This window comes from Leptodactylus fuscus, assembly GCF_031893055.1.
Source record: "Leptodactylus fuscus isolate aLepFus1 chromosome 10 unlocalized genomic scaffold, aLepFus1.hap2 SUPER_10_unloc_1, whole genome shotgun sequence".
NCBI lineage: Eukaryota > Metazoa > Chordata > Amphibia > Anura > Leptodactylidae > Leptodactylus > Leptodactylus fuscus.
In genome coordinates, this window is record NW_027439814.1 from 263,136 (window position 1) to 284,725 (window position 21,590).

The following is a 21,590-nucleotide window of genomic DNA, read 5'->3' on the forward strand; positions in this document are numbered from 1 at the left end:
TGTGGAAGGAGCTTCCCCCATTGTAAGACAAAGAGCGGAACTGAACTCGGTAGGTCTCTGGAGTGACTGCATAATACTTCTGCACCGCTCTTTTAATGGCCTCATAGTCCCGCTGATCACTAGGGTCCATGGCTCTGAGAGCTTCCGCAGCCCCATCTCGTAGGTGCCCCACCAGATACCGGACCCAATCCTTCTCTGGGACTTCCATCAGGTGGCACTGGTGTTCGAAGTCCTGAAAATATCCATCAACATCCCCAGCCGCTTCATCAAAGGTCTTGAAGTGTTTATGGGAGACATATGGTGGTTCTCTCACTGTTGGGCTGGGGGTCGACGTTTGATTATAATTCCGCGTAGTTATCTCAGCCATTCGCATTTCATGCGCCATTCTTTCCTTTTCATGCGCCATTCTCTGTTCCTCCTTCTCCGTTTCCTGAGCCCTCTGTAATGCTCTACTCCTTTGCTCTGCAGTTGCTCCTAGCCCCAGCACTGCCAATTCCTCCTCATACAAAACAACCCATCTGCTCTTTTGGGTCTGTACCTGCCACTCCCGTATCTCTACTGTCTCCTGGGGGCAGCCCTCCTCATGGTCGCTTTGCAGGGTCATCTCCTCCAGTGCCTCGATCAGTTGATCTTTCGTTCTTCCCTGGTAACTCAGGTTTAGTTCCCGGGCCCTTACTTGTAGACTTGCCATAGTCCAGTTCCTGTATTCTGAGGTTGTGGCTCCATTAATCGCTGGGCTGCTGTAGTCCATCTCGCTGTCCGCTGTTGATCCCACCGCTGCCAACCAGTTGTCACGGAGCAAAGGTATACGTCTTCCTCCGGATGGTCTTTTGAATCAACACGGACGCAAGAGGTCGGGAGACAACAGCAATTTATTGTAATCCACAAAGTTAGTAGCCGGCGGCGGTCACATCAACCGTAACAACAATAAGTCCACAGAAGTCACAATCCAATGATAACTTTGGTTCCTTGGTCCTGTAACTAAGTCCTGGCTCTCTGCAGAGCTGTGCACAGGCCGGCTAACACATACTAACTGCTAGCTACAACTATATACTAAGACTGTTACACCTATATCTGTGGGTGGGAAGGGCTGAGTCACAGATCCTTCCCCCCTCACCTATACCAAGGAGAGCAGACTCCCTGTCTACTATGGACAATGCACCATCCAACATCTTCTTGGAGACACTGAGCAGATTATCTCCACCCATTGTCCTCACTGGTCCTCACTAGTTAGAGGTATTTGCATACAATGTGCTAACACACTAGACCCCAATCAGCCAACTACACATTGATGTATACAACAGGTTAGAGAATACATTCCACATGAAATATATATTACACATTGCCTATAGTATAGACTCTAACCATCCCGTGACAATCTTACAACAAGATGATGTAGTAAATAACATCCTAAAGAATGGATGCAACTTTGTTGCAAGGAGGGGAAAAACTTTGGGGAGCAGAATTTCCCCGAGCTATTTTACATCAAACAAGGGAAATCAACAAAACAACAATTATCACGTTTTTTATGCATGTGGTGGAGTTAGATGTAATATTTGTCAATTTTCAAAAAAACCAAAACGCTTTTCTGGATATTATAGCACAAAAATTTACAATATTGATTCACATATTACCTGCAACTCAGATCATGTGGTGTACATTATAACATGTGAACAATGCAGATTACAATATGTAGGGTGTACCATCAGACCACTCAAAGAATCTCTGAACACATCAGAGATATTTACAATATAGACAAAATAGGAAAGTCCGGAGCTTCTAAGCACTTTGCAGACATACATCAGGGTAACCTCAAATTTTTAAAATTCTTTGGAGTAGAAGCTGTCAGTCGACCCCATCGAGGAGGTGATTGGCAGCGCCTACTTCTTAAAAGGGAAGCCTTCTGGATTTTTTGCTTACAAACCAGATTCCCAAAGGGATTGAACTTCAAAAATGATCTTGCATTTTTTTATTAACAATACTTACTGCGAATCCATTCAATTTTTTGTAGCAGTATTGTGATAACATTCTTTTTCAAATACAAGTTCTTACCTGTCCTTCTTGCAGTCCGTCTTCTTCATTCACTACCCTTCATACGACCTGTTCGTGTTTGTTTATCTACCATTGAGAACATTTTTCTAATAAGGTTGTAGGGCGGTATTACCACGCATGCGTTAAATCCCAGATGTATCATGGTAATCCGAGGATATCAGATATACTTTATAGTGCGCTTGCGTGGGGTGTTCACCGCGCATGGGCATATTAATTCTAGGTGCGCATGCGCGAGGTTACAAACGTATTATAGTGGACCAATTATACTAGTTATCTTTTATGGCGCGCATGCGTGATGTCCTTGCTGCGCATGCGCAAATTAGATTCGGTTAAAACTAGGTTCTTTTTATTTCCAATAAAAACAATTTTTGTAATGTGTCCTCCACAAGTATTATTGTGCAATAACTTCATTAATATATGTTCATGGGCATATTAACTTTGGGTGCGCATGCGCGGTGGCCCCTTAAATGCGCGAGGTTATAGATATATCATGGTGGACCAATCATACCAGTTATCCTTTATGATGCGCATGCGTGATATTTTTGCTGCGCATGCGCTAATTAGATTCGGTTTAAAACTGGTTCTCTTTATTTCCAATAGAAGCGGTTTTTTCAGTATGTCCTCCACAAGTATCGTTGTGCAATAACTTTGTTGATATGTTCACATGTTCAGGGCACTATTGTGTATGACGAGGGAGGCAGATGTGCTACACTCCATTTTTCGATATCGATGCTATTGGATACCGTCATGTGCGGTATTTGCCACTATATGGCATCACATAGGTTATATACATAAATTTTAGCATCTTTGTTAGAAAGTGCGGCATTGGGTCCAGTGATGTCATATGCGCATGTGCATTTAGTTCAAAATTCACTTTCGTCGAACTGCAAATCTCAGGATATTCTATACATGAAAGTACACATAGAACTCCATTTCTGCCATCTTGATATATGCTTGGGTGAGTAATTGACACTGGTAAACACATTATAGTTAAATCACACACATTATATAGATTGCATATTCTTGTATACATGGTCAACACCATTGTTTGCAATTCATCAAGCTCTGTTTATTTATTTTTGTGTGACTTTATTATACTTACCTGTGTGTGTAGCATGTCAATCACTATCTTCTACCTTGTCTCTCAGGAATGTCGATTTCAGCTGAAATCCAATTATACTAATTAACGGATGTTTCGTCCTAATACAGACAGATGAGTTTCCGGTATTTGTTTTTAGCTAGCATATATATACATGTGTTGGGTCTGTGAACACATTTAAACCATGACTAAGAGGTAGCAAGCCTCGAAACGCATCGGTTTTTCTTACCCATCCATCTTGTCTATACTTGTACATATGTTGTATATACGCGGTTTTTAAGGGAGCATGTCTCCACAATAAAGTTACTACTTTTACATTAAGAAGCAACGGAGTGCTGGACATCCATTCTTTTGCCAAACAATTATTATACCCAGGGGTCTTTTCAGACCCCAGAGTATAATAATCGGAGACCCGGGGGAATAAAAACATAAAAAATTACTGTTTCTTACCTGTCCCCCGGCTCCTATGCTGTCTTCTCCGCTAATGAGGCGAGGTGGGGGACATGATGGTCTTTTCGGACCTCCAAGTATAATAAACGGAGCCCCGAGGAGATGAGGGAACAAAAAAAACAATGTTACTTACCTCTCTGGGATCCGATGTTAATCCTAGCAGGCTTCAGGCCTATATGGTAACATGTAAGACGTCACGGGGTCTGGGATATTACCATTTAGGCCCAAAGCCTGTGCTAGCAGTACCTTATAGGTCCGAAGCCTTTGCTAGTAATAATAGCCTGTTACTGCTACCAATGCTATGCTATGCTATGGCATACCTCCCAATCGTTCCAATTTCTGCGGGACATTCACGATTCGGTGTCCTGTCCTGCGGTCCCGGTTGGCTGGAGGTATCAACTCAGATCTGCGTCCAACTCAGATGGCCAGAGTTCTCTCGCAGCATTGGGAGGGAAGGGTTAGCAGTCTACAGTCTAGAAGCCTTGCTGGATGCAGTACCGCGTCATGTACTCAAGACCATGGATATCCATCATTCTGGCGAGAAGGTCAGGGCCATGGGGACAGGGGGGAGGGGGCACAGTCTTCCAGTTTTTAGCTATAAGGGCTTTCACAGCTGTTCAGAGATAAAGGAAAAGCCTAGATGTTTTCTTTCCAAAGTGTCCAGCATGGAGGTCCAAGAGATATTTGAGCGCATCCAATAGAACCCCTTGTAGGAAGAGAGCATCAGTCAAAGCCTTGACATCCCTCCAGAAACTCAGGATCAACGGGCATTTCCAAAATATATGATAAAGAGTGTCGAGAGCAGTATGACACTTGCAGTATTGGGGAGGTATTTATTTATATTGTGTCTCCTTATGAGTCACGTACATGGAAGATTTCATAGCATGGACCAGACCATCTTCCACAGTCCCAGTGAGATCGGTCTACCTCCCATTGTGCTTCCTCCTAATTAGACATATATTGGTTACTTGGAAATACATCGCCCTCTGGGAGGAGAGAAGTTGGGGTATATAGAACAGTGTAGACCTTTAGTTGGCATACTGGCCCAGTAAATAATCTCAAAGGAAGTAGGTAGGGAGACTGTGAGTGAGCAAACAAAGCGGACTACCTGCTGATAGTGAAGCCATTCTGAAGTCGGGAGATTAAAATTGGAGGTGAGGAAAGCAGAGGGTCTGAGCTCTGATGTAGCAGGGTCAATAGCTTTAGTCGTTTGGGGCTAATAAAGAGAGGGATGGAGGCAAGGTGGGGGGAGAGCCAACCCACAGAAAAATGTCCGGATGCATGGGCTCAAGCTACGACTTCTCAATTTCCATCCACTTGGTATAGGTTGGTATTTTCGCCCAAAAGAGGATACAGTGTAGATGGGTCGCCCAATAATAGCTAGAAAATGTAAGACATCCAGGCCCCAGGCAAGTCTTATTAATATAACTTTTAGACTAATGGGTCATTAAAGGGGTTCTCCAAAGAAGTGAAGACCGCCTTTATGCCACTCCACATTCAACTGGAGTACTGTACTTGCTGAGCACCACCAGTATTTTTGTGTTCAACATGGCTGTACTCCGGTTGAATATGGAGCGGAACAAAGGTCCTGTGGTCTCCTCTTCATGGGACAACCACTTTAAAGGTCCTTCAATGAAAACAGTGCAAATTATCCTATATAGGGATTGAAAATTATAGTATAGCGTCACTCCCTTAATGTATTACATCACCAACATAGTCCATCCCGCAATGACATCACATCTCCACTATCCGCCTAGGAGCCAGTTCAACCAGTGCTGGCCAACTAACAAAATTGTACTTATATAAGGTGAAATTCCAAACCTCACACCACATTTCTACCAAGCCCCCCCATGTGTGTGTAGACAGTCACCAGGTTGTGTAAGTTATCTTACCAGACAGGCACATTTATAATATTTCAGATTTGGAGAGGCAGCCATTTCTCTAGGCAGCCACTTCTCTAGGTATCTTGAGATGTCTACATGAGATTCTATGGCATTTACCTCTCCAAATAAATTCTACAAGGGAACATTCCAGCCCCGCCTGGTTCTTTAATCTGCATAAACGGGGTCATATGTATTTTTTAAGGTTAACCCTTCCTGACGTGTTAAGAGCGAGTTCATTCATTATCTTATTGTATGAGGTAGTATATGCAAGTCATAATAAAATGGGAAGAAACCTCTGGAATTATCCGCTGTCATTGTACTAGGTGTGTGCAAAATTCTATATCCCCTTTTCCTTAGAATTTGTATATGTATGTTTTTGTTTTCAGATTACTATAAGGTTTCAGGATGACAATGATTACTTCTCCATGGAGGAGGAGTGGGGCTATTTAGAAAGCCACAAGGATCAGCTTCAGGACATTCTTAAGGAGAAACACAAGATTCTCACCTCACCGGGTAAGAGGAGGTCTTCCTTGTCCTTAACATAGACATTTTCTCTACAGAGCACAGCTTTTGGGCCATTGGCTTTACTCATGTGCCTGTTTTTTTCTCATTTTTGCTATCGATTATAACACTATAGCACCAAAAATCCATACCTCACATCTCAAGGATCCTATCTATACTGCTAGCTCATGTAAATTCAAGAGTTTTCCTTCAATACCCTGCTTTAGCAATGCTGTTTTGTTTGCCTGCTATGTGAAATTATTCCTCCCTATGGTTTACGCAACTTTGTCAAGAAATACAGCCTGTCATCTGATCTCAGGTTGGATGACATGACTCACTGCTCTGTGGAGGGAAGGGGCAGGGGTGAACCAACCTTTTATGCCTCCCGAGGCAGACGACAGAAAGCCGCCCCCCCCGCCCCCCCCCGGAGGAGGGGGCGGGGCGGAGCGAAGGGGGGTGGGGCGGGGAGAAGGAGGCGTGGCAGAGCGGCGTTAGCAGGCAGGGAGAGGACCTTCTCTCTGCCTGAGCGTGAGGGGAGGCCACTGGAGCAGCGCTACGTCCACGGGGCCTCCCCAATCCACCGCTCGGTGACGCTAAGCCAGTCCAGGACAGCTTGCCCTGGACTGGCTTAGGTAAGCAAAAATGCCACCCTCCCCGGGGCCCTGGCATAGCGTCTCTTGAAGCGGTCGCTTAAAGCAGGTCGCCTCATGGGAGGTTCGGCGCTGGGAAGGGGGACTGAATTTTCTGGATTCATGATGCTCTCAGCGCTTTAAACAGAACCCTGAGACTATCACAGAGCAGGTGCATTTATACGGAGACTTGGTTACACGCAGGTGGATTCTATTTATCATCATCAGTCATTTAGGACAACATTGGATCATTCAGAGATCTGAACTGAACTGAACGGAGTGAGTTTGCTGCACTGAAAGTAAAGGGGCCGAATAATTTTGCACACCCCACTTTTGTTTTTTCTTTGTTAAAAAAAGTTTAAAATATCCAATAAATTTCGTTCCACTTCACAATTGTATCCCACTTGTTGTTGATTCTTCCCCCAAAAATAAAAATTTTATATCTTTATGTTTTAAGCCTGAAAGTTTGAAAAGTTCAAGGGGGCTGAATACTTTCGCAAGGCACTGTAGTGTCCTGTCCATCAAACATCGAAAGCCCACCCACCAACCTGTTGTAGAGTACAGGAAGAGAGAAAAAGAGTTAGCAGGCAAACTGACGAACATGAGATGAGAAAACCCCTTTAATTCCTTAAAGGGGTGTTCTGAAAATTTGAAAACTGTCCTGAAAAAAGTTATAGATACTTAAATGGAACCTATCATTAAAACTGTATTTTTTTGCCTATCACGTAGGAATAGCCTTAAGAAAGGCTATTCTTCTCCTACCTTTAGATGTCTTCTCTGCGCCACCGTTCCATAGAAATCCCAGTTTTCGCCGGTATGCAAATAACTGGTCTTGCAGTAAATGGGGGCGGGCCCCAGCACTCAAACAGCACTGGGGGCGTTCCCAGTGCTGCGAGAGAAATCTCCAGCGCTGCCTCCATCTTCTTCAGGAACATCCTCTTCACGCGTCTTCTTCCGGCGCAGGCGGTCAAACTTGTAGGCCTTGGGCAGAACTGACTGCACATGCCCGAGGCCACAAGAAAAATGGCCGCTTACACAGTAAGTAATCGGCCATTTTCTTGTGGCCTGTGGGCATGCGCAACCCTAGTGCTTATCTAGACAACAGTTCTGTGTACTTGGCTGTAACCTGTTTTCATGAACCTCTTCCAGACTTAAGCCTATCTGTGAGTGCCATAGGCACTCTTGCTAGACTTAACCAGTCTGAGAGGGAAACATTGGAACATCTGCCTACCTAGATCACTTCTCAGTCGGCGACCTCTAGTCCCCCCTCTTGGTAACCACATTGTTCCATCTCCAAGAGCCGTCCTGGCATAAGGTAAGGAAATCATTCTGTAGGCTATGGTCCTCCTTGCCTTCCTCTAAGCACTCCCCAGAATAGGGCTACAGCCCACAGCTCCTCTCCGACAGGCGGACCCTGTCTCCTCCTGTATGGTCTCATTTCTACTGGGGACAACTCTGATCTGACCCAGAGTATCAGCTAGGCACATCTATATCCACTACTACATAGGAGCTCAGCAGGTGCTCAGCCATGCGGTCAGTGAGACTCTACAGATCTCTGAGGACTTAGCCCCCACTTCTCAAGAAGATATCTCCCACCACAGTTGCCACCCTCCTCTGGCCTCCACCAACCTTGGGGTTTGGACCATTCTCAAGAGAATTCTGACTTCACTCTAACCTTTGGATGTCCTTTTTTCCAGACTGGAAGTCGGAGCCCCTATGGTGGACCCTGCGAGTCTTGGCTACATAGTTGAGTGGTTACAGCACTGTTTTTGTAAAGCAGATTTTACAAGTTCAATTTCCCAGGCTACCATCCTGTCTTTAGAGGAGCTCTCCGCTTCCCTCTGCAATCCTCTGCTCGAGGGTGAACTCTCCCTCTGCTGGAGCAGCTTCGCGGCCTTCACAGCAGCTGGTTCCTCCCTGCAGCCTTCTTTCGTGCTTTTCTGGCATCAAGGACTGCATTTCCTGGGTTAAAACGGCCCCATAAGGGTCTCTCCTAGGTTGCCCCCTCCAAGGGCATGTTCCAGGTTTTTCAGCTGCTTGTCTCTCATATCCTCAACGCCTCCAGTTTTTGTGCGAAGATTCTCTGAAGCAGCTCACCATTCTGCCTGGTGGCCACCTTTTTTGTGGTATCGGGCTGTTCCTTTTGGAACCATTTCATGGCACGCTGTATCCTCTGGAAGGTGGTTGTGGCCTGTTCCTTCTGTTGAGAATAACGGGACCGTCTTTTGTTTAGCCCCTGCCTGGTTCATCACTGTGGCTATAGGAAGATGTAGCCTTATCCTCCACCAGAGGCGCCCTTGCTTCAGCTCCACCTTTTCGTTGCAGAGGTCAGTCTTCCAGTGAATTGCGCTCCGAATAGCCCTCTATTCTAGTCCAGGTCCCCTGGCAATCTTGTTTCAAGCCTCCCAGGTTTTTTCTCCACCATTCTAAATGGAAGTTTTAGATGGGGTGTCATTGTTCCTGTGTCTGGAAGGACGGCCTCCCCTTCCAGGGCCTGAAGTGGCTTAAAGGGACTCTATTACTAGATATACCTGTTATGAGCTAAAGATTTGCCTGTATAGCCTTTAAAAATGCTATTCAGGTGCTGAATATTAGTTTGTAAAAAGACCCCCCATTTTTGTTTCTTACCTCAGAAATCAATATACAAATGAGCTTGATCATGCATGGTTGGCATTCCGTGCATCCCTTAGTGTCATAGTTTCTGGATGCCCACCGCTACCTCCAAGACCTCCTCCTCTTGCTTATTCACCGCCTCCACTGCCGGCGGTTTCTATTGAAATAACGTGCGTGCGCAGTAGCGCTCCCTCCGGCGTGCTACTGCGCACGCTCCTTTGCCATTTTCCCGTAGAAAACATTGTGAGCTGCCACTGGAGCATGCGCAGTAGCGCGCCGGAGGGAGCGCTACTGCGCACGTGCGTTATTTCAATAGAAACCACCAATGATGGAGGAGGTGAATAAGCAGGAGGAGTGGGGCTTGGAGTTACAAAGAAAAGCGGTGGATGTCCAGAAGCTATGACGCTAAGGGGTGCATGGAACGCCCACTGTGCACGATCAATCTCATTTGCATATCGATTTCCGAGGTAAGAGACAAAAATGGGGGGTGTCTTTTTACAAACTAATAGCAGCATCTGAATAGCTTTTTTAAAGGCTATTCAGGCATATCTTTAGCTCATAACACGCATATCTAGTAATTGAGTCCCTTTAATAAGGCTTGTCCCTGTCAGCAGGTTGCACTTGTAGCCCTGCGATCAGTGGTGGCAACCTGGAGTCTGGCGACTTCCTGTCACCCATTGTTTTACCGTGATGCTCTCCTTCTGGCCATCCTCCATTGCAGAGTAGCTGTCGTGGTTATGCACCTGGATGTTTTCTAGGTGCAATCTCCCTCCAGGATGGTCATTCCGACAGCTGGTGTATTGCCTTGGACCCATATAGCTGATTTCGCTGGCTCTTCAGCAAGGAGAATCCCTGCCTTGTGCCTTCTCTGCATATGGCATTCCTGGGCATGTTTCTCGATATGCTCCTGGTGAAATTTTTTCCTCCCCGATTCCACCTCCTGAGGATCCCTTTGTGCTCTCTTTGCTCCTGCCTGTGAGTCCTGGATACGGTGGTCTTGTCCTTTGAGTTCTGCCTTTGGCTCAGTTCCTGACAAGCCCTTGTAATTGGTCTTTCTGGGCCACTGAGACTAGTCTTGTGCAGCTCGGAGGCTCCTCCACATTCGCCTACTTGAACCTTCCAGTTGCCTTCCTTGAACCTGTGCAGCCTCCTGGATGCCTCCCGCTCTTTTCAGTAGGTAGAGCGTCTCGTTCTGGCTATTTCAGTGGTCCACATTCCAGGCGTGGACCACTGGGTGGCAGTCGCCACAGGCCGAGGTAGACTCAAACTGGGAGTGTGATCGCTTCATCACTGGATCCTCCTCTTGCTATGCTCACGGTGAGACATGCCAGATGCCACTCTTCATCTACCACCTAAGCTACAGGTTATCCTTCTTTGGCCAGGTCCCTGGGCCCTTCGGCCCAACACTACCGCCGCTCTTGTAATTCCCTGGTCGGACTTCCGTCTTCTTTACCTGTTCCCTCCTCTTCCTCGAGCTTCATGGCGCTCAGGGCCAAGGTGGTTCCGCCATCTTGGTGTCTCTGGATTGACTCCATCAAGCCTGTTTCCCCTTGGATTATTCCTCTGCAGGTTGACCTTCTGACTCGAGGACCGCTGTTCCCCTCCTCCTTGCCTCAGGTGCTTTTCTCAGCAAGGCTGTTTCAGCCGAGATTCTGACATGCCATGACTTCGGAACCTGTTGTTCAGTCCATGCACTGGGCCCGTAATTCACAGTCATTCATGGTCTACCATTGCACATGGCAGTCTTTAGCCTGCTGGTGTAAGAGTGTCGATTGTCATCCGCCTTCCTTTTCTCTTCCAAGGATCCTGTTTTTTCTCCAGTCTGGTCTGGACCACGGTCTTGTTCTTTCTTTGCTTATTAGATGGGTCCCTCCGACCCCGTTTCCCCCCTACTTTGGATCTGTGGGGTCTTAACCTCATCCTCGATGTGCTTCTGGCTTCAGGCTTCCAGCCTCTGCAACATAACCCCCTCTACCTTCTGTCCTGGAAGGTCGCTTCCTGGTGGCCACTACCTCTGTTCGCAGGGTCTCACAGCTGGCTGTTCTATCCAGTAGCCTCCCTTTATGGGTCTCCATAGGGAGGGACAAGGTTGTCCTTCATTCTCCTCTGTCCTTTCTGCCAGGTTATTTCCTCCTTTCACATCTACTATGGCATAACTTGCCATCTTTCTGCCCGGACCCCTGGCATCTATGTGAGCTTTATCTTCCCTGCGTGGATGGGCGAATTGGGTCTCTGGCCCTTTTCCTCATTCAGATGCTTTGTTTGTCGTCCCTGAGGGCTCTTGTTGGGCCTGCCTGCTTCCATGGCTCTGGTCTGCAATCGAGGAGGCCTATCTGTGTATGGGTAGAGCGTTGTCCTTCCATGTATCTCCTTGAGTCCTGTCTGAGCCTCCTGGGATGTTCGGTATCAGGTTTTCTGCCATCTGGGTCATTCTCACTTTATCTAAAATTTTCCTGGACCAGTTCGGTGACCTCTGCTTCGCAGTTTGGGCGGCTGTGCGCTGGGTTGTTCGCATGACCTTGTACTTCCCACCTTCTGGGACTGCTTTAGGACAGCCCATGGTGCTGTGTCCCCATAGTGAAATAGATAATAAGATGATAATAAGTGCTAAAATGGGATTTTTTGTACTTGCCATAAAATCATTTCCTCGTATTCACTAGGGGACACAGATCCCACCCCTTTTTTTCTTGCCCGAGCTGTTTTGAATCCTTTTCGGGTGTAGGACATATTGGTGTTTGTTGGTTCCGTGCTCTTTTTTGGTGTTTTTCCCCTACTGCTGTGGTACAAACTGACTAGCACAGTATCTGTAAGAAGGGCATAACCCAGAGGTGGAGCTTTTCATTCTCGTAATGGCATTCAGCTTTTCATTCTCGTAATGTCAGCCTCTTAGTGGCTGGGTCTATACTCATGGTACTGTGTCCCCCAGTGAATACAATAAGAAAAGGATTTTATGGTGAGTACAAAAATCCCATTTTTCTGTAATAGAAAGGTTTCTCTGCTTGTGTTATTTATAGAAATCTGAAATCAATGGCCACCAAAATTAGGCATTAGTGGAATAGTAAGTGTGGGCCTTGTGTTTGGTCATTATTTATGTGTCTTCCACAGATGTATTTATTAAGAAAGAGGCACCAGAGAGATGTCCTTTGTATCCTGGGAACTGTCCAGAGGAAAATCCGGATCACCCACAGGACCATGAGGTAGATACTGTGTAGGATAATGTTCAATATCTAGTAATGTAGTCTAATGTTACTCTGTTTCCTCTCTTACGGGCCACAGGTTTTGCCGTTTGGACCACATGGCCAATAACAATTAAATGTATTGTCTATTGCTTGTTAACACTATAATAGATACAGTGGTGGCATGCACGCTATGTGGTCAGTGGCCATATCACGACTGCCCTGTGTGCCATTATACGTCTTCGTATACCTTCTTAATGGTCTTTCATTGGTTCCATATTTACTAGGCCACAGATGTGAAGGATATGAAAGTTGAAGTTCTAACAGAAGAAGAGTCGTATGTGAATGTAATGCAGCCGTGTAAAGAGGGGGAAATTCCTACAGATATCACCGCCGGTGAGTAGATAGCTGGTAATAACTGGTCAGCCATCAGCTGTCAGTATTATGGGAAGCTATAGATGCAGAGATTATACATGGCACTTTGCATATGTCTAGGTCAGGGGCCTCAAAGTCGCGGCCCGCTGGCCAACTGCGGCCCTTGGGACAATAGTTTGCGGCCCCCACCTCAATACATAGCTCCCAACCATCCCGCATTTAGCAGGAAAGTCCCGCTTTTATACTCCTGTCCCACGCAGCTCCCTGCATGGCCCGCTATGTCCCTTTAGTTTTGTGCTTAACAAACTTTCCTCCAATCAACCCCAACCCCCGCTCTTATAACAGCAATAAAAGCGATGGGTGATCAGTGGAAAGCTTGTACTACTGTAAACTGAAGGACCTGTGTGTGACATCAGACGTCTCGTGACTAGGGAGGCATGTCTTAGTGTTCCGGCCGGAAGATGAAGGGATGTGCCATCTAAAGGTACTGGGAGGGGAGAGGAATGTGAGATGCAGGGTGGACAGTGTGTTTCTGTGTGTGTGTCTGTCAGTAACCTAGGGGCAGAGATGGAAGGGGAATGTTATACTGGGGGCAGAGATGGAGGGGGGGGACATGAAACTAGTGCCACAGATGGAAGGGGAACATGAAACTGGGGGCAGATTGAGGGACTACATGAAACTGGGGGCAGATGGAGGGGGGACATAAAATGGGGCAGATGAAGGGCAATATGAAACTGGGGGAGAAATGGTGGGGGAGATGAAGCTGGGGGTAGATGAAGGGGGCACTTAAACTGGGGACAACTGGAGGGGCCATTAAACCGTGGAAGTAGCTGTAGGGGGACCTGTCTGCCTCTAGTTGCCCCCAGTTTAATGTCACCGTTCAGTTACCCCTACGGTTTAATGTCTGCTTCTAGCTGCCCGAGTTTAATGTCCCCCTCCAGCTGCCCCAGTTTCATGTCCCCTCTAATTTTCCCCGGTTTAAACTGGGGCACCAGGAAAGGGACTTAATACTGTGTGGCAGTTGGAGGGGAACATTATAATGTGGGGACATATAATGTGCGGGTGACTGTAGGAGGATTATACTGTGTGGGGGCACATGTAAATTAATGAGAATGGGCGGAGTCAACATGAAAGCGGGTGGAGCTAAATTTGCTGCGGTGCGCATAGCTTGTGGAAAACCTGATGCTGCCCAGACTCACCCAGACTCTACCTCCAGCGGCCCCCGGGTAAATTGAGTTTGAGACGCCTGGTCTAGATGCACATATCCTCACAAAAAGTGCCAATAATATCCGCAGTCCAGATACCAATAAAAACTTAAGTCACAGTTATCTACCAACTTGGCATATGTGACACACACTCTATGCACAGTCAGGTGGGAGGCATTAACATTTTGTACACCCATGGGTGTTGGAAGATTGTGGAGGGAGAGACTGTAGTAGCAAACAGTGAGACTGTTAACTTTTTTCCTGTGTGTACTTGCTGCTTCCCCATCACAGACAGAGGGACAAGGAAGCAATTTAATTTTGTTCCTTGACATTCAACAAATGCTACGATTGTGAACTTGAAAATGAATCACTAGAACCCCACATATCCACCCAGACCTGCAGATAAATAGGTTGTATTCCCCTTGTGAATTTGTCGCTCCGTTGCACAGATATCATGGTTTATGTCGCTATGTAAATGAACTGTTTAGAGCATCACGAGTATTGCCATTTCTCCAAAGAACTCATTTGCATATTGACAACAATGGTGATATCTTGGCAACAGAGGCTCCACTTCATAAGGGGCAAACACTGATTCAGGTGGCCATAACCTCTGTAACTGCAGCGCCCTTTAAACAATGGCCATGGCTAGAATCTCTGGTATGTTTTACATTACTTATGTCATTGTCACAAAGGGGTTGATGTTGGTAGGTGAGGAGTGATTGCTGTACTCTCTTTTGTATACTTGCTATTGGTAGAATTCTATATATAGGAAGGTTTTAAAATTGCACATTGTGTTTCTATTTCCAGGAGACGACTGCACCAAGAACTTGGAAGAAAATTTGCCTTCACCTCCAGTGGAGGTGTGTGTTACCAGAATGCCAAAGAGGAAAGAAATTAACAATGATCAAGTGTGTGTTACCAGAATGCCAAGGAGGAAAGAAATCAGCAATGATCAAGTGTGTGCTACCAGAATGCCGAGGAGGAAAGAAATCAGCAATGATCAAGTGTGTGCTACCAGAATGCCAAGGAGGAAAGAAATCAGCAATGATCAAGTGTGTGTTACCAAAATGCCAAGGAGGAAAGAAATCAGCAATGATCAATTGTGTGTTACCAAAATGCCAAGGAGGAAAGAAATCAGCAATGATCAAGTGTGTGTTACCAAAATGCCAAGGAGGAAAGAAATCAGCAATGATCTTAGAGAAGCAATTGTTGCTGCCCATCAATCTGGGAAGGGTTATAAGGCCATTTCCAAACAATTTGAAGTCCATCATTCTACGGTGAGAAAGATTATTCACAAGTGGAAAACATTCAAAACAGTTGGCAATCTTCCCAGAAGTGGACGGCCCAGTAAATTCACCCCAAGCTTAGACCGTGCAATGTTCAGAGAAATAGTAAAAAACCCAAGAGCTACATATAAGACTCTACAGGCCTCAGTTAGCATGTTAAATATTCAAGTTCATCACAGTACAATTAGAAAAAGACTGAACAAGTACAGTTTGCTTGCGAAACAGTTGACAAAAGATTCTTCTTTCTAAAAACCACAAGACTTCTGCAACATTGTTTTTTGGGCAGACAAGACCAAAGTGGAGATGTTTGGTCATAATGCACAATGCCACTTTGGAAAAATCAAACCCAGCCTATCCACACAACACAATACTTTACCCCAGCTGTCAAGCACGGTGGTGGATGGGGATGTTTCGGGCTTGCTTTGCAACCACAGATCCTGGACATTCGAGTTATTGAGTCAACCATGAATTTGTCTGTATACTAAACTATTCTAGTCACATGTGAGGCCATCTATCTGATGTCTAAGGGTTCAAACAGAGATTTTTGGTCCGGAACCTGAGGCGGAGGCTGCCTCAGGTTCTGGTGCAAAAACCGGGTAGCCGCGACTGAAAGCTGGTGCACTGCACCGGCATCCAGCCGCGCACTCCACTCCAGATTAGGCTCAATAAATCGGCCTAGTCCAGAGGAGGAAGTGTCTTCAGGCCGAATCGCGAGGTGACTCGGCCTGAAGAATGAGCAGGCGGATGCAGCCTCAAAATCCTGACCAAAAATCTCTGTGTGAACGTACCCTAAAGATTGGCTCACGTCGCTGCTGTTTCAGGTGATTCTACAAGGCATTGATTCATGGGGTGCACTTAGTTTTTCACACCTTTTTTCCACGTTGACTTCATTTTTGTAAAATAAATAAGAAATGGCGGACTCTGTGGTGTGTCCTTGGATTTATCTCATTGTAAGACCTTATATGGCCCAGATATTTTTTATCTAGTTTTGTGTTTCCGTGTACATTAGATTCTTGTAACCAGACATATAGAATTAACCCCCTGCCGTCCATGTATTATTTCACCAGTGTATTCACATTTCATGTATTTTTTTGTAGATAATGTTCTAAGACTTTCCTAATATACTCTGTATAGGAGGTAACTTTAATGCAGCAAGCTATTGTAGGAGCAGAATGGCAAAGTGTCTCTGTTATATCATATCCTGTATAGCTAGATCTGACGTGTGGTTATAGGTGCTATGGAGACTTAATAAGTGCCTCAGATCTGGTAATATTCATCACTACTTGTGTATCAGTACTACATATGGTTGGTATGAAGTCCTATTACACTGTACTGTGACCACCCACCACCTCTATTGTATAAATAAAGGGGCTCCATTGCACCCACCTTCCTGTGTTGTGTGCTCTCCATTGGCCATTGTGGATTTCTCAACTCAAGATTCTGTGATAAACTCATGCCAGAGGTGTAACTAGTGTCTTGGGGCCCACACTTACCACAGGCTATCTATAATACTGATGTTGACTTATGTTGTAGAGAGATCTTGGGCCCCTCGGGCTCCAGGACCCAGTAGCCAATGCTACCTATGCACTGCCTTAGCTACATCCCTGTCTTTGGAATATGGGATGGAAATCCATGCAAACACGGGGAGAACATACAAACTCCTTGCAGATGGTTTTTTGCCCTTGGCGGGATTTGAACACCAGGACTCCAGCGCTGCAAGGCTACAGTGCTAACCACTGTGTGGCCCCACAAAATCTACGCGTTTTATTGGAATACAGTGCTATTTTTTTCGGGAGGATTTACTAGCCGTAGATTCAGGGAATTGCACCCGTACCTATTAGGACTAACCAATGGTGCACTCTATCTACAAAGAGCCAAATAAAACCTAAGGCTGAGTTCACACGGAGTTTTTTTTTATCAGGAAAAATCAGCTTAGTAAAATTCGTGTGGCGTTTTTTGAATGTGGCCATGCATTATCTTCTAAAAAAGCCTCGCGGTTTTTGAGGCAGTGTTTGTCAATTCCGTGTCAAAAAACACGTCAAATTCTGCATCCAAAAACTTTGAGGCAGATTTTCCACCTCCCATTTACTTGCACTGATTTTTTTCAGGCAGAATCTGCCTGAAGAATGGACATGTCGATTCTTTTTCCCGCTAGTGGAGATACCACTAGCGGAAAACAATTACAAGCAGATTACATAGGACTGTATGGTGAGGCGTTTTTTGGAGGAGAATTTTGAGGCAGATTCCGGAGGCCGCCTCAGGTTCCGGACCAAAAAATGGGTAGCCATGAATGCAACAGCATCTAGTCACACACTCCGCTCCAGATTAGGCCCAAATGAATGGGCCTAGTCGGGAGGAGGGAGTGTCTGCAGGCCGAATCGCGAGGCAAATCGTCCCGAAGAATGAGCATGCCCGTTCTTTTTTCCGTGAGCCGGAACAAACGACTCCCGGAAAGAGACCTGACCTGCTCCCATTGATTTCAATGGGAGCCGTCTTTTTGGTCAGGATTTTGAGGCCTATACGGTCTCAAAATCCTGACCAAAAAAACCCAGTGTAAATGTACCCTAAAGGTTTCCATTCACAGCACTGCCCAAAATCTTACACTACATATGAGCTCCTGGTGTGCACCTGCACGTTACATTTCGAACAAAAACAATTGTCACCTGGCCATTAGGGGGCGCATGTACTTACCACTAATTGCAGATCTTTAATCCAAAACTTTGTCACATTTAAGTGATGTCCCCTTTCCTGCAGGGTCATTGAGGCCTCTCCCTCTGGGGCGCTTTTTATGCATGAGCACATATGTCACAGCAGTGAAACCAGACCAGGGGACACGGCATACAGCTATGTGGGCCACTGATGGGGGCCATTAAACTGTGTGGGGCCACTGCTATGAGAACACTAAAGGGTCCCCACCTGTTTCTCCCATCTACAGTCAAGTTTTGAGAATGACACAAATCTTCTATTGTCACATGATCTGCTCCCTCTGGTTTTTCTGTGTTTGTCAGATGTTTTTATCACATACAGAAATCTAATTGCAATCATATTCTGAGTAACAAAAGCTTATAGTGACAGTTAGAATGAGTTAATGCAGCGTTGCAATATTTGCAGTGTTGCCCCTTCTTCTTCTTCAGGACTCTGCAATTCTCCCTGGCAGCTCTCAATCAACTTCTGGACCAAATCCTGACTGATAGCAGTCCATTCTTGCACAATCAATGCTTGCATTTTGTCAGAATTTGTAGGTTTTTGTTTGTCCACCCGTCTCTTGATGATTGACCACAAGTTCTCAATGGGATTAAGATCTGGGGAGTTTCCAGGCCATGGACCCAAAATCTCTCTGTTTTGTTCCCTGAGCCATTTAGTTATCACCTTTGCTTTATGGCAAGGTGCTCCATCCTGCTGGAAAAGGCATTGTTGATCGCCAAACTGCTCTTGGACGGTTGGGAGAAGTTGATCTTGGAGGACATTCTGGTCCCATTCTTTATTCATGGCTGTGTTTTTAGGTAAGACTGTCCGATTCCCTTGGCTGAGAAGCAACCCCACACATGGATGGTTTCAGGATGCTTTACAGTTGGCATGAGACAAGACTGGTGGTAGCGCTCACCTCGTCTTCTCCGAATAAGCTGTTTTCCAGATGTCCCAAACAATCGAAAAGGGGATTCATCAGAGAAAATGACTTTACCCCAGTCCTCAGCAGTCCACTCCCTGGACCTTCTGCAGAATATCAGTCTGTCCCTGATGTTTTTTCTGGAGAGAAGTGGCTTCTTTGCTGCCCTCCTTGAGACCAGGCCTTGCTCCAAGAGTCTCCGCCTCACAGTGCGTGCAGATGCATTCACACCTGCCTGCTGCCATTCCTGAGCAAGCTCTGCACTGCTGGTAGCCCGATCCCGCAGCTGAAGAGACGGTCCTGGCGCTTGCTGGTCTTTCTTGGGCGCCCTGGAGCCTTTTTGCCAACAATGGAACCTCTCTCCTTGAAGTTCTTGATGATGCGATAGATTGTTGACTGAGGTGCAATCTTTCTAGCTGTGATACTCTTCCCTGTTAGGCCATTTTTGTGCAGTGCAATGATGACTGCACGTGTTTCTTTAGAGATAACCATGGTTAACAGAAGAGAAACAATGATGCCAAGCACCAGCCTCCTTTTAAAGTGTCCAGTGGTGTCATTCTTACTTAATCATGACAGATTGATCTCCAGCCCTGTCCTCATCAACACCCACACCTGTGTTAATGGAGCAATCACTGAAACGATGTTAGTTGGGCCTTGTAAGGCAGCGCTGCAATGATGTTGAAATGTGTTTTGGGGGATAAAGTTCATTTTCTAGGCAAATATTGACTTTGCAAGTAATTGCTGTTAAGCTGATCACTCTTTATAACATTCTGGAGTATATGCAAATTGCCATTAGAAAGACTGAAGCAGTAGACTTTGTAAAAATTAATATTTGTATCATTCTCAAAACTTTTGGCCATGACTGTAGTACTTAATTACCTCACTGCTACCAGGCGCAGGTTCCCCTGCTGTACAATGGCCCTGTATAGTTTAATGCCCTCCCAGCAGTGGCCCCACACAGTCTAATGGGTTTGTTTAGTTTCTAACATTAACACTAGTACCCAAACCTGAAATCTATGGGGCAGCGCTGCATGCCACACTCGCCGATACAGTAAATAATACCATGCAGTCTGGGTACCGATGATCTGTGAGCGTCCTGGATGTCAGAGCCCCCACAGATCTAATATTAATAGCCTGTCCTAATGATAGGCCATCAATGTTAGAAATCAAATAACCCCATTAAACTATGTGGGGGCCACTGCTGAGGCGACACATATAAAAGTACTGAAATACTGTGAAACACCTACACATTAGGTATCCTTGTGTGTGAAAACGCCCGCTCTACAAATATATAAAAATATTTTTCCCATAAGCTAAATGCCGAAGTGGGTAAAAAAGTCAAAAGTGACAAACCGCTGTTTGCTTGCCACCAGATCTCCACAGGGATCATGCGGACAGGAAAGTAGTGCAAAATCTACTTAACTGTCTGCATGATTCTGGCGGGCAACACGCGGCAAGCACACGGACCCCATTATAGTCTATGGGGTCTGTGTGCTTTGGGGTCCCGGACGGAATACGAACACAGATGCGAACTAAGAGTAACTCCTCCATGAGCCGAGGTTAGAGCCTGACTCCTCCCACATGTGAAAGATCACATGACCATGACATCAGCAAAGATTCTATTATCCAGCCTGAAGTCTGACTCCTCCCACATTCGACTGATCACATGATCATGACATCATCAAAGGTCCTTCCCGGTAGCTATTGATACGTTACTGGTGAGCAGTGAGGCTGATAATTATTAATATTATATTATATTAAATTATATTATATTGCTATATAAGGAGTCAGATATTGTCATTGTGTGTATATATGTACTGGTTATGTATCAGCTGTTATATTGTATACATATATAGATACTGGTTACGTAATAGCTGTTATATTGTATACATATATAGGTACTGGTTATGTAGCAGCTGTTATATTGTATACATATATAGATACTGGTTATGTAGCAGCTGTTATATTGTATACATATATATGTACTGGTTATGTATCAGCTGTTATATTGTATACATATATAGATACTGGTTACGTAATAGCTGTTATATTGTATACATATATAGGTACTGGTTATGTAGCAGCTGTTATATTGTATACATATATAGCTACTGGTTATGTATCAGCTGTTATATTGTATACATATATAGATACTGGTTATGTAGCAGCTGTTATATTGTATACATATATAGATACTGGTTATGTATCAGCTGTTATATTGTATACATATATAGGTACTGGTTATGCAGCAGCTGTTATATTGTATACATATATAGATACTGGTTATGTATCAGCTGTTATATTGTATACATATATAGATACTGGTTATGTAGCAGCTGTTATATTGTATACATATATAGCTACTGGTTATGTATCAGCTGTTATATTGTATACATATATAGATACTGGTTATGTAGCAGCTGTTATATTGTATACATATATAGATACTGGTTATGTAGCAGCTGTTATATTGTATACAAATATAGGTACTGGTTATGTAGCAGCTGTTATATTGTATACATATATAGGTACTGGTTATGTAGCAGCTGTTATATTGTATACATATATAGATACTGGTTATGTATCAGCTGTTATATTGTATACATATATAGGTACTGGTTATGTAATAGCTGTTATATTGTATACATATATAGATACTGGTTATGTAGCAGCTGTTATATTGTATACATATATAGGTACTGGTTATGTAGCAG

The 21,590-nt window shown here is 45.0% G+C and overlaps 3 protein-coding genes across 4 annotated transcripts in view; all 3 read left to right on the plus strand.

Moving 5' to 3' along the window:
- LOC142186404 (uncharacterized) overlaps window positions 1-16,601 on the plus strand; it is a 30,385-nt gene extending 13,784 nt beyond the window's left edge. Inside the window, exons 4-7 of one of the 2 annotated variants that reach the window (XM_075261254.1) lie at window positions 5,871-5,997; window positions 12,333-12,424; window positions 12,691-12,799; window positions 14,791-16,601. In XM_075261254.1, coding sequence (XP_075117355.1) covers window positions 5,871-5,997; window positions 12,333-12,424; window positions 12,691-12,799; window positions 14,791-15,518 — 1,056 coding nt within the window. In that variant the 3' untranslated portion in view covers window positions 15,519-16,601. The remainder of the gene's footprint in view (window positions 1-5,870; window positions 5,998-12,332; window positions 12,425-12,690; window positions 12,800-14,790) is intronic. The other variant, XM_075261255.1, reaches the window with a different exon arrangement.
- Window positions 16,602-20,534: 3,933 nt separating this feature from the next.
- Window positions 20,535-21,590, plus strand: part of LOC142186402 (uncharacterized) — a 214,353-nt gene continuing 213,297 nt past the window's right edge. Inside the window, exon 1 of the mRNA XM_075261252.1 lies at window positions 20,535-20,594. The gene's annotated coding sequence lies outside the window, so the exon portion shown is untranslated. The remainder of the gene's footprint in view (window positions 20,595-21,590) is intronic.
- Window positions 20,537-21,590, plus strand: part of LOC142186397 (uncharacterized) — a 41,905-nt gene continuing 40,851 nt past the window's right edge. The window contains exon 1 of the mRNA XM_075261246.1: window positions 20,537-20,594. The gene's annotated coding sequence lies outside the window, so the exon portion shown is untranslated. The remainder of the gene's footprint in view (window positions 20,595-21,590) is intronic.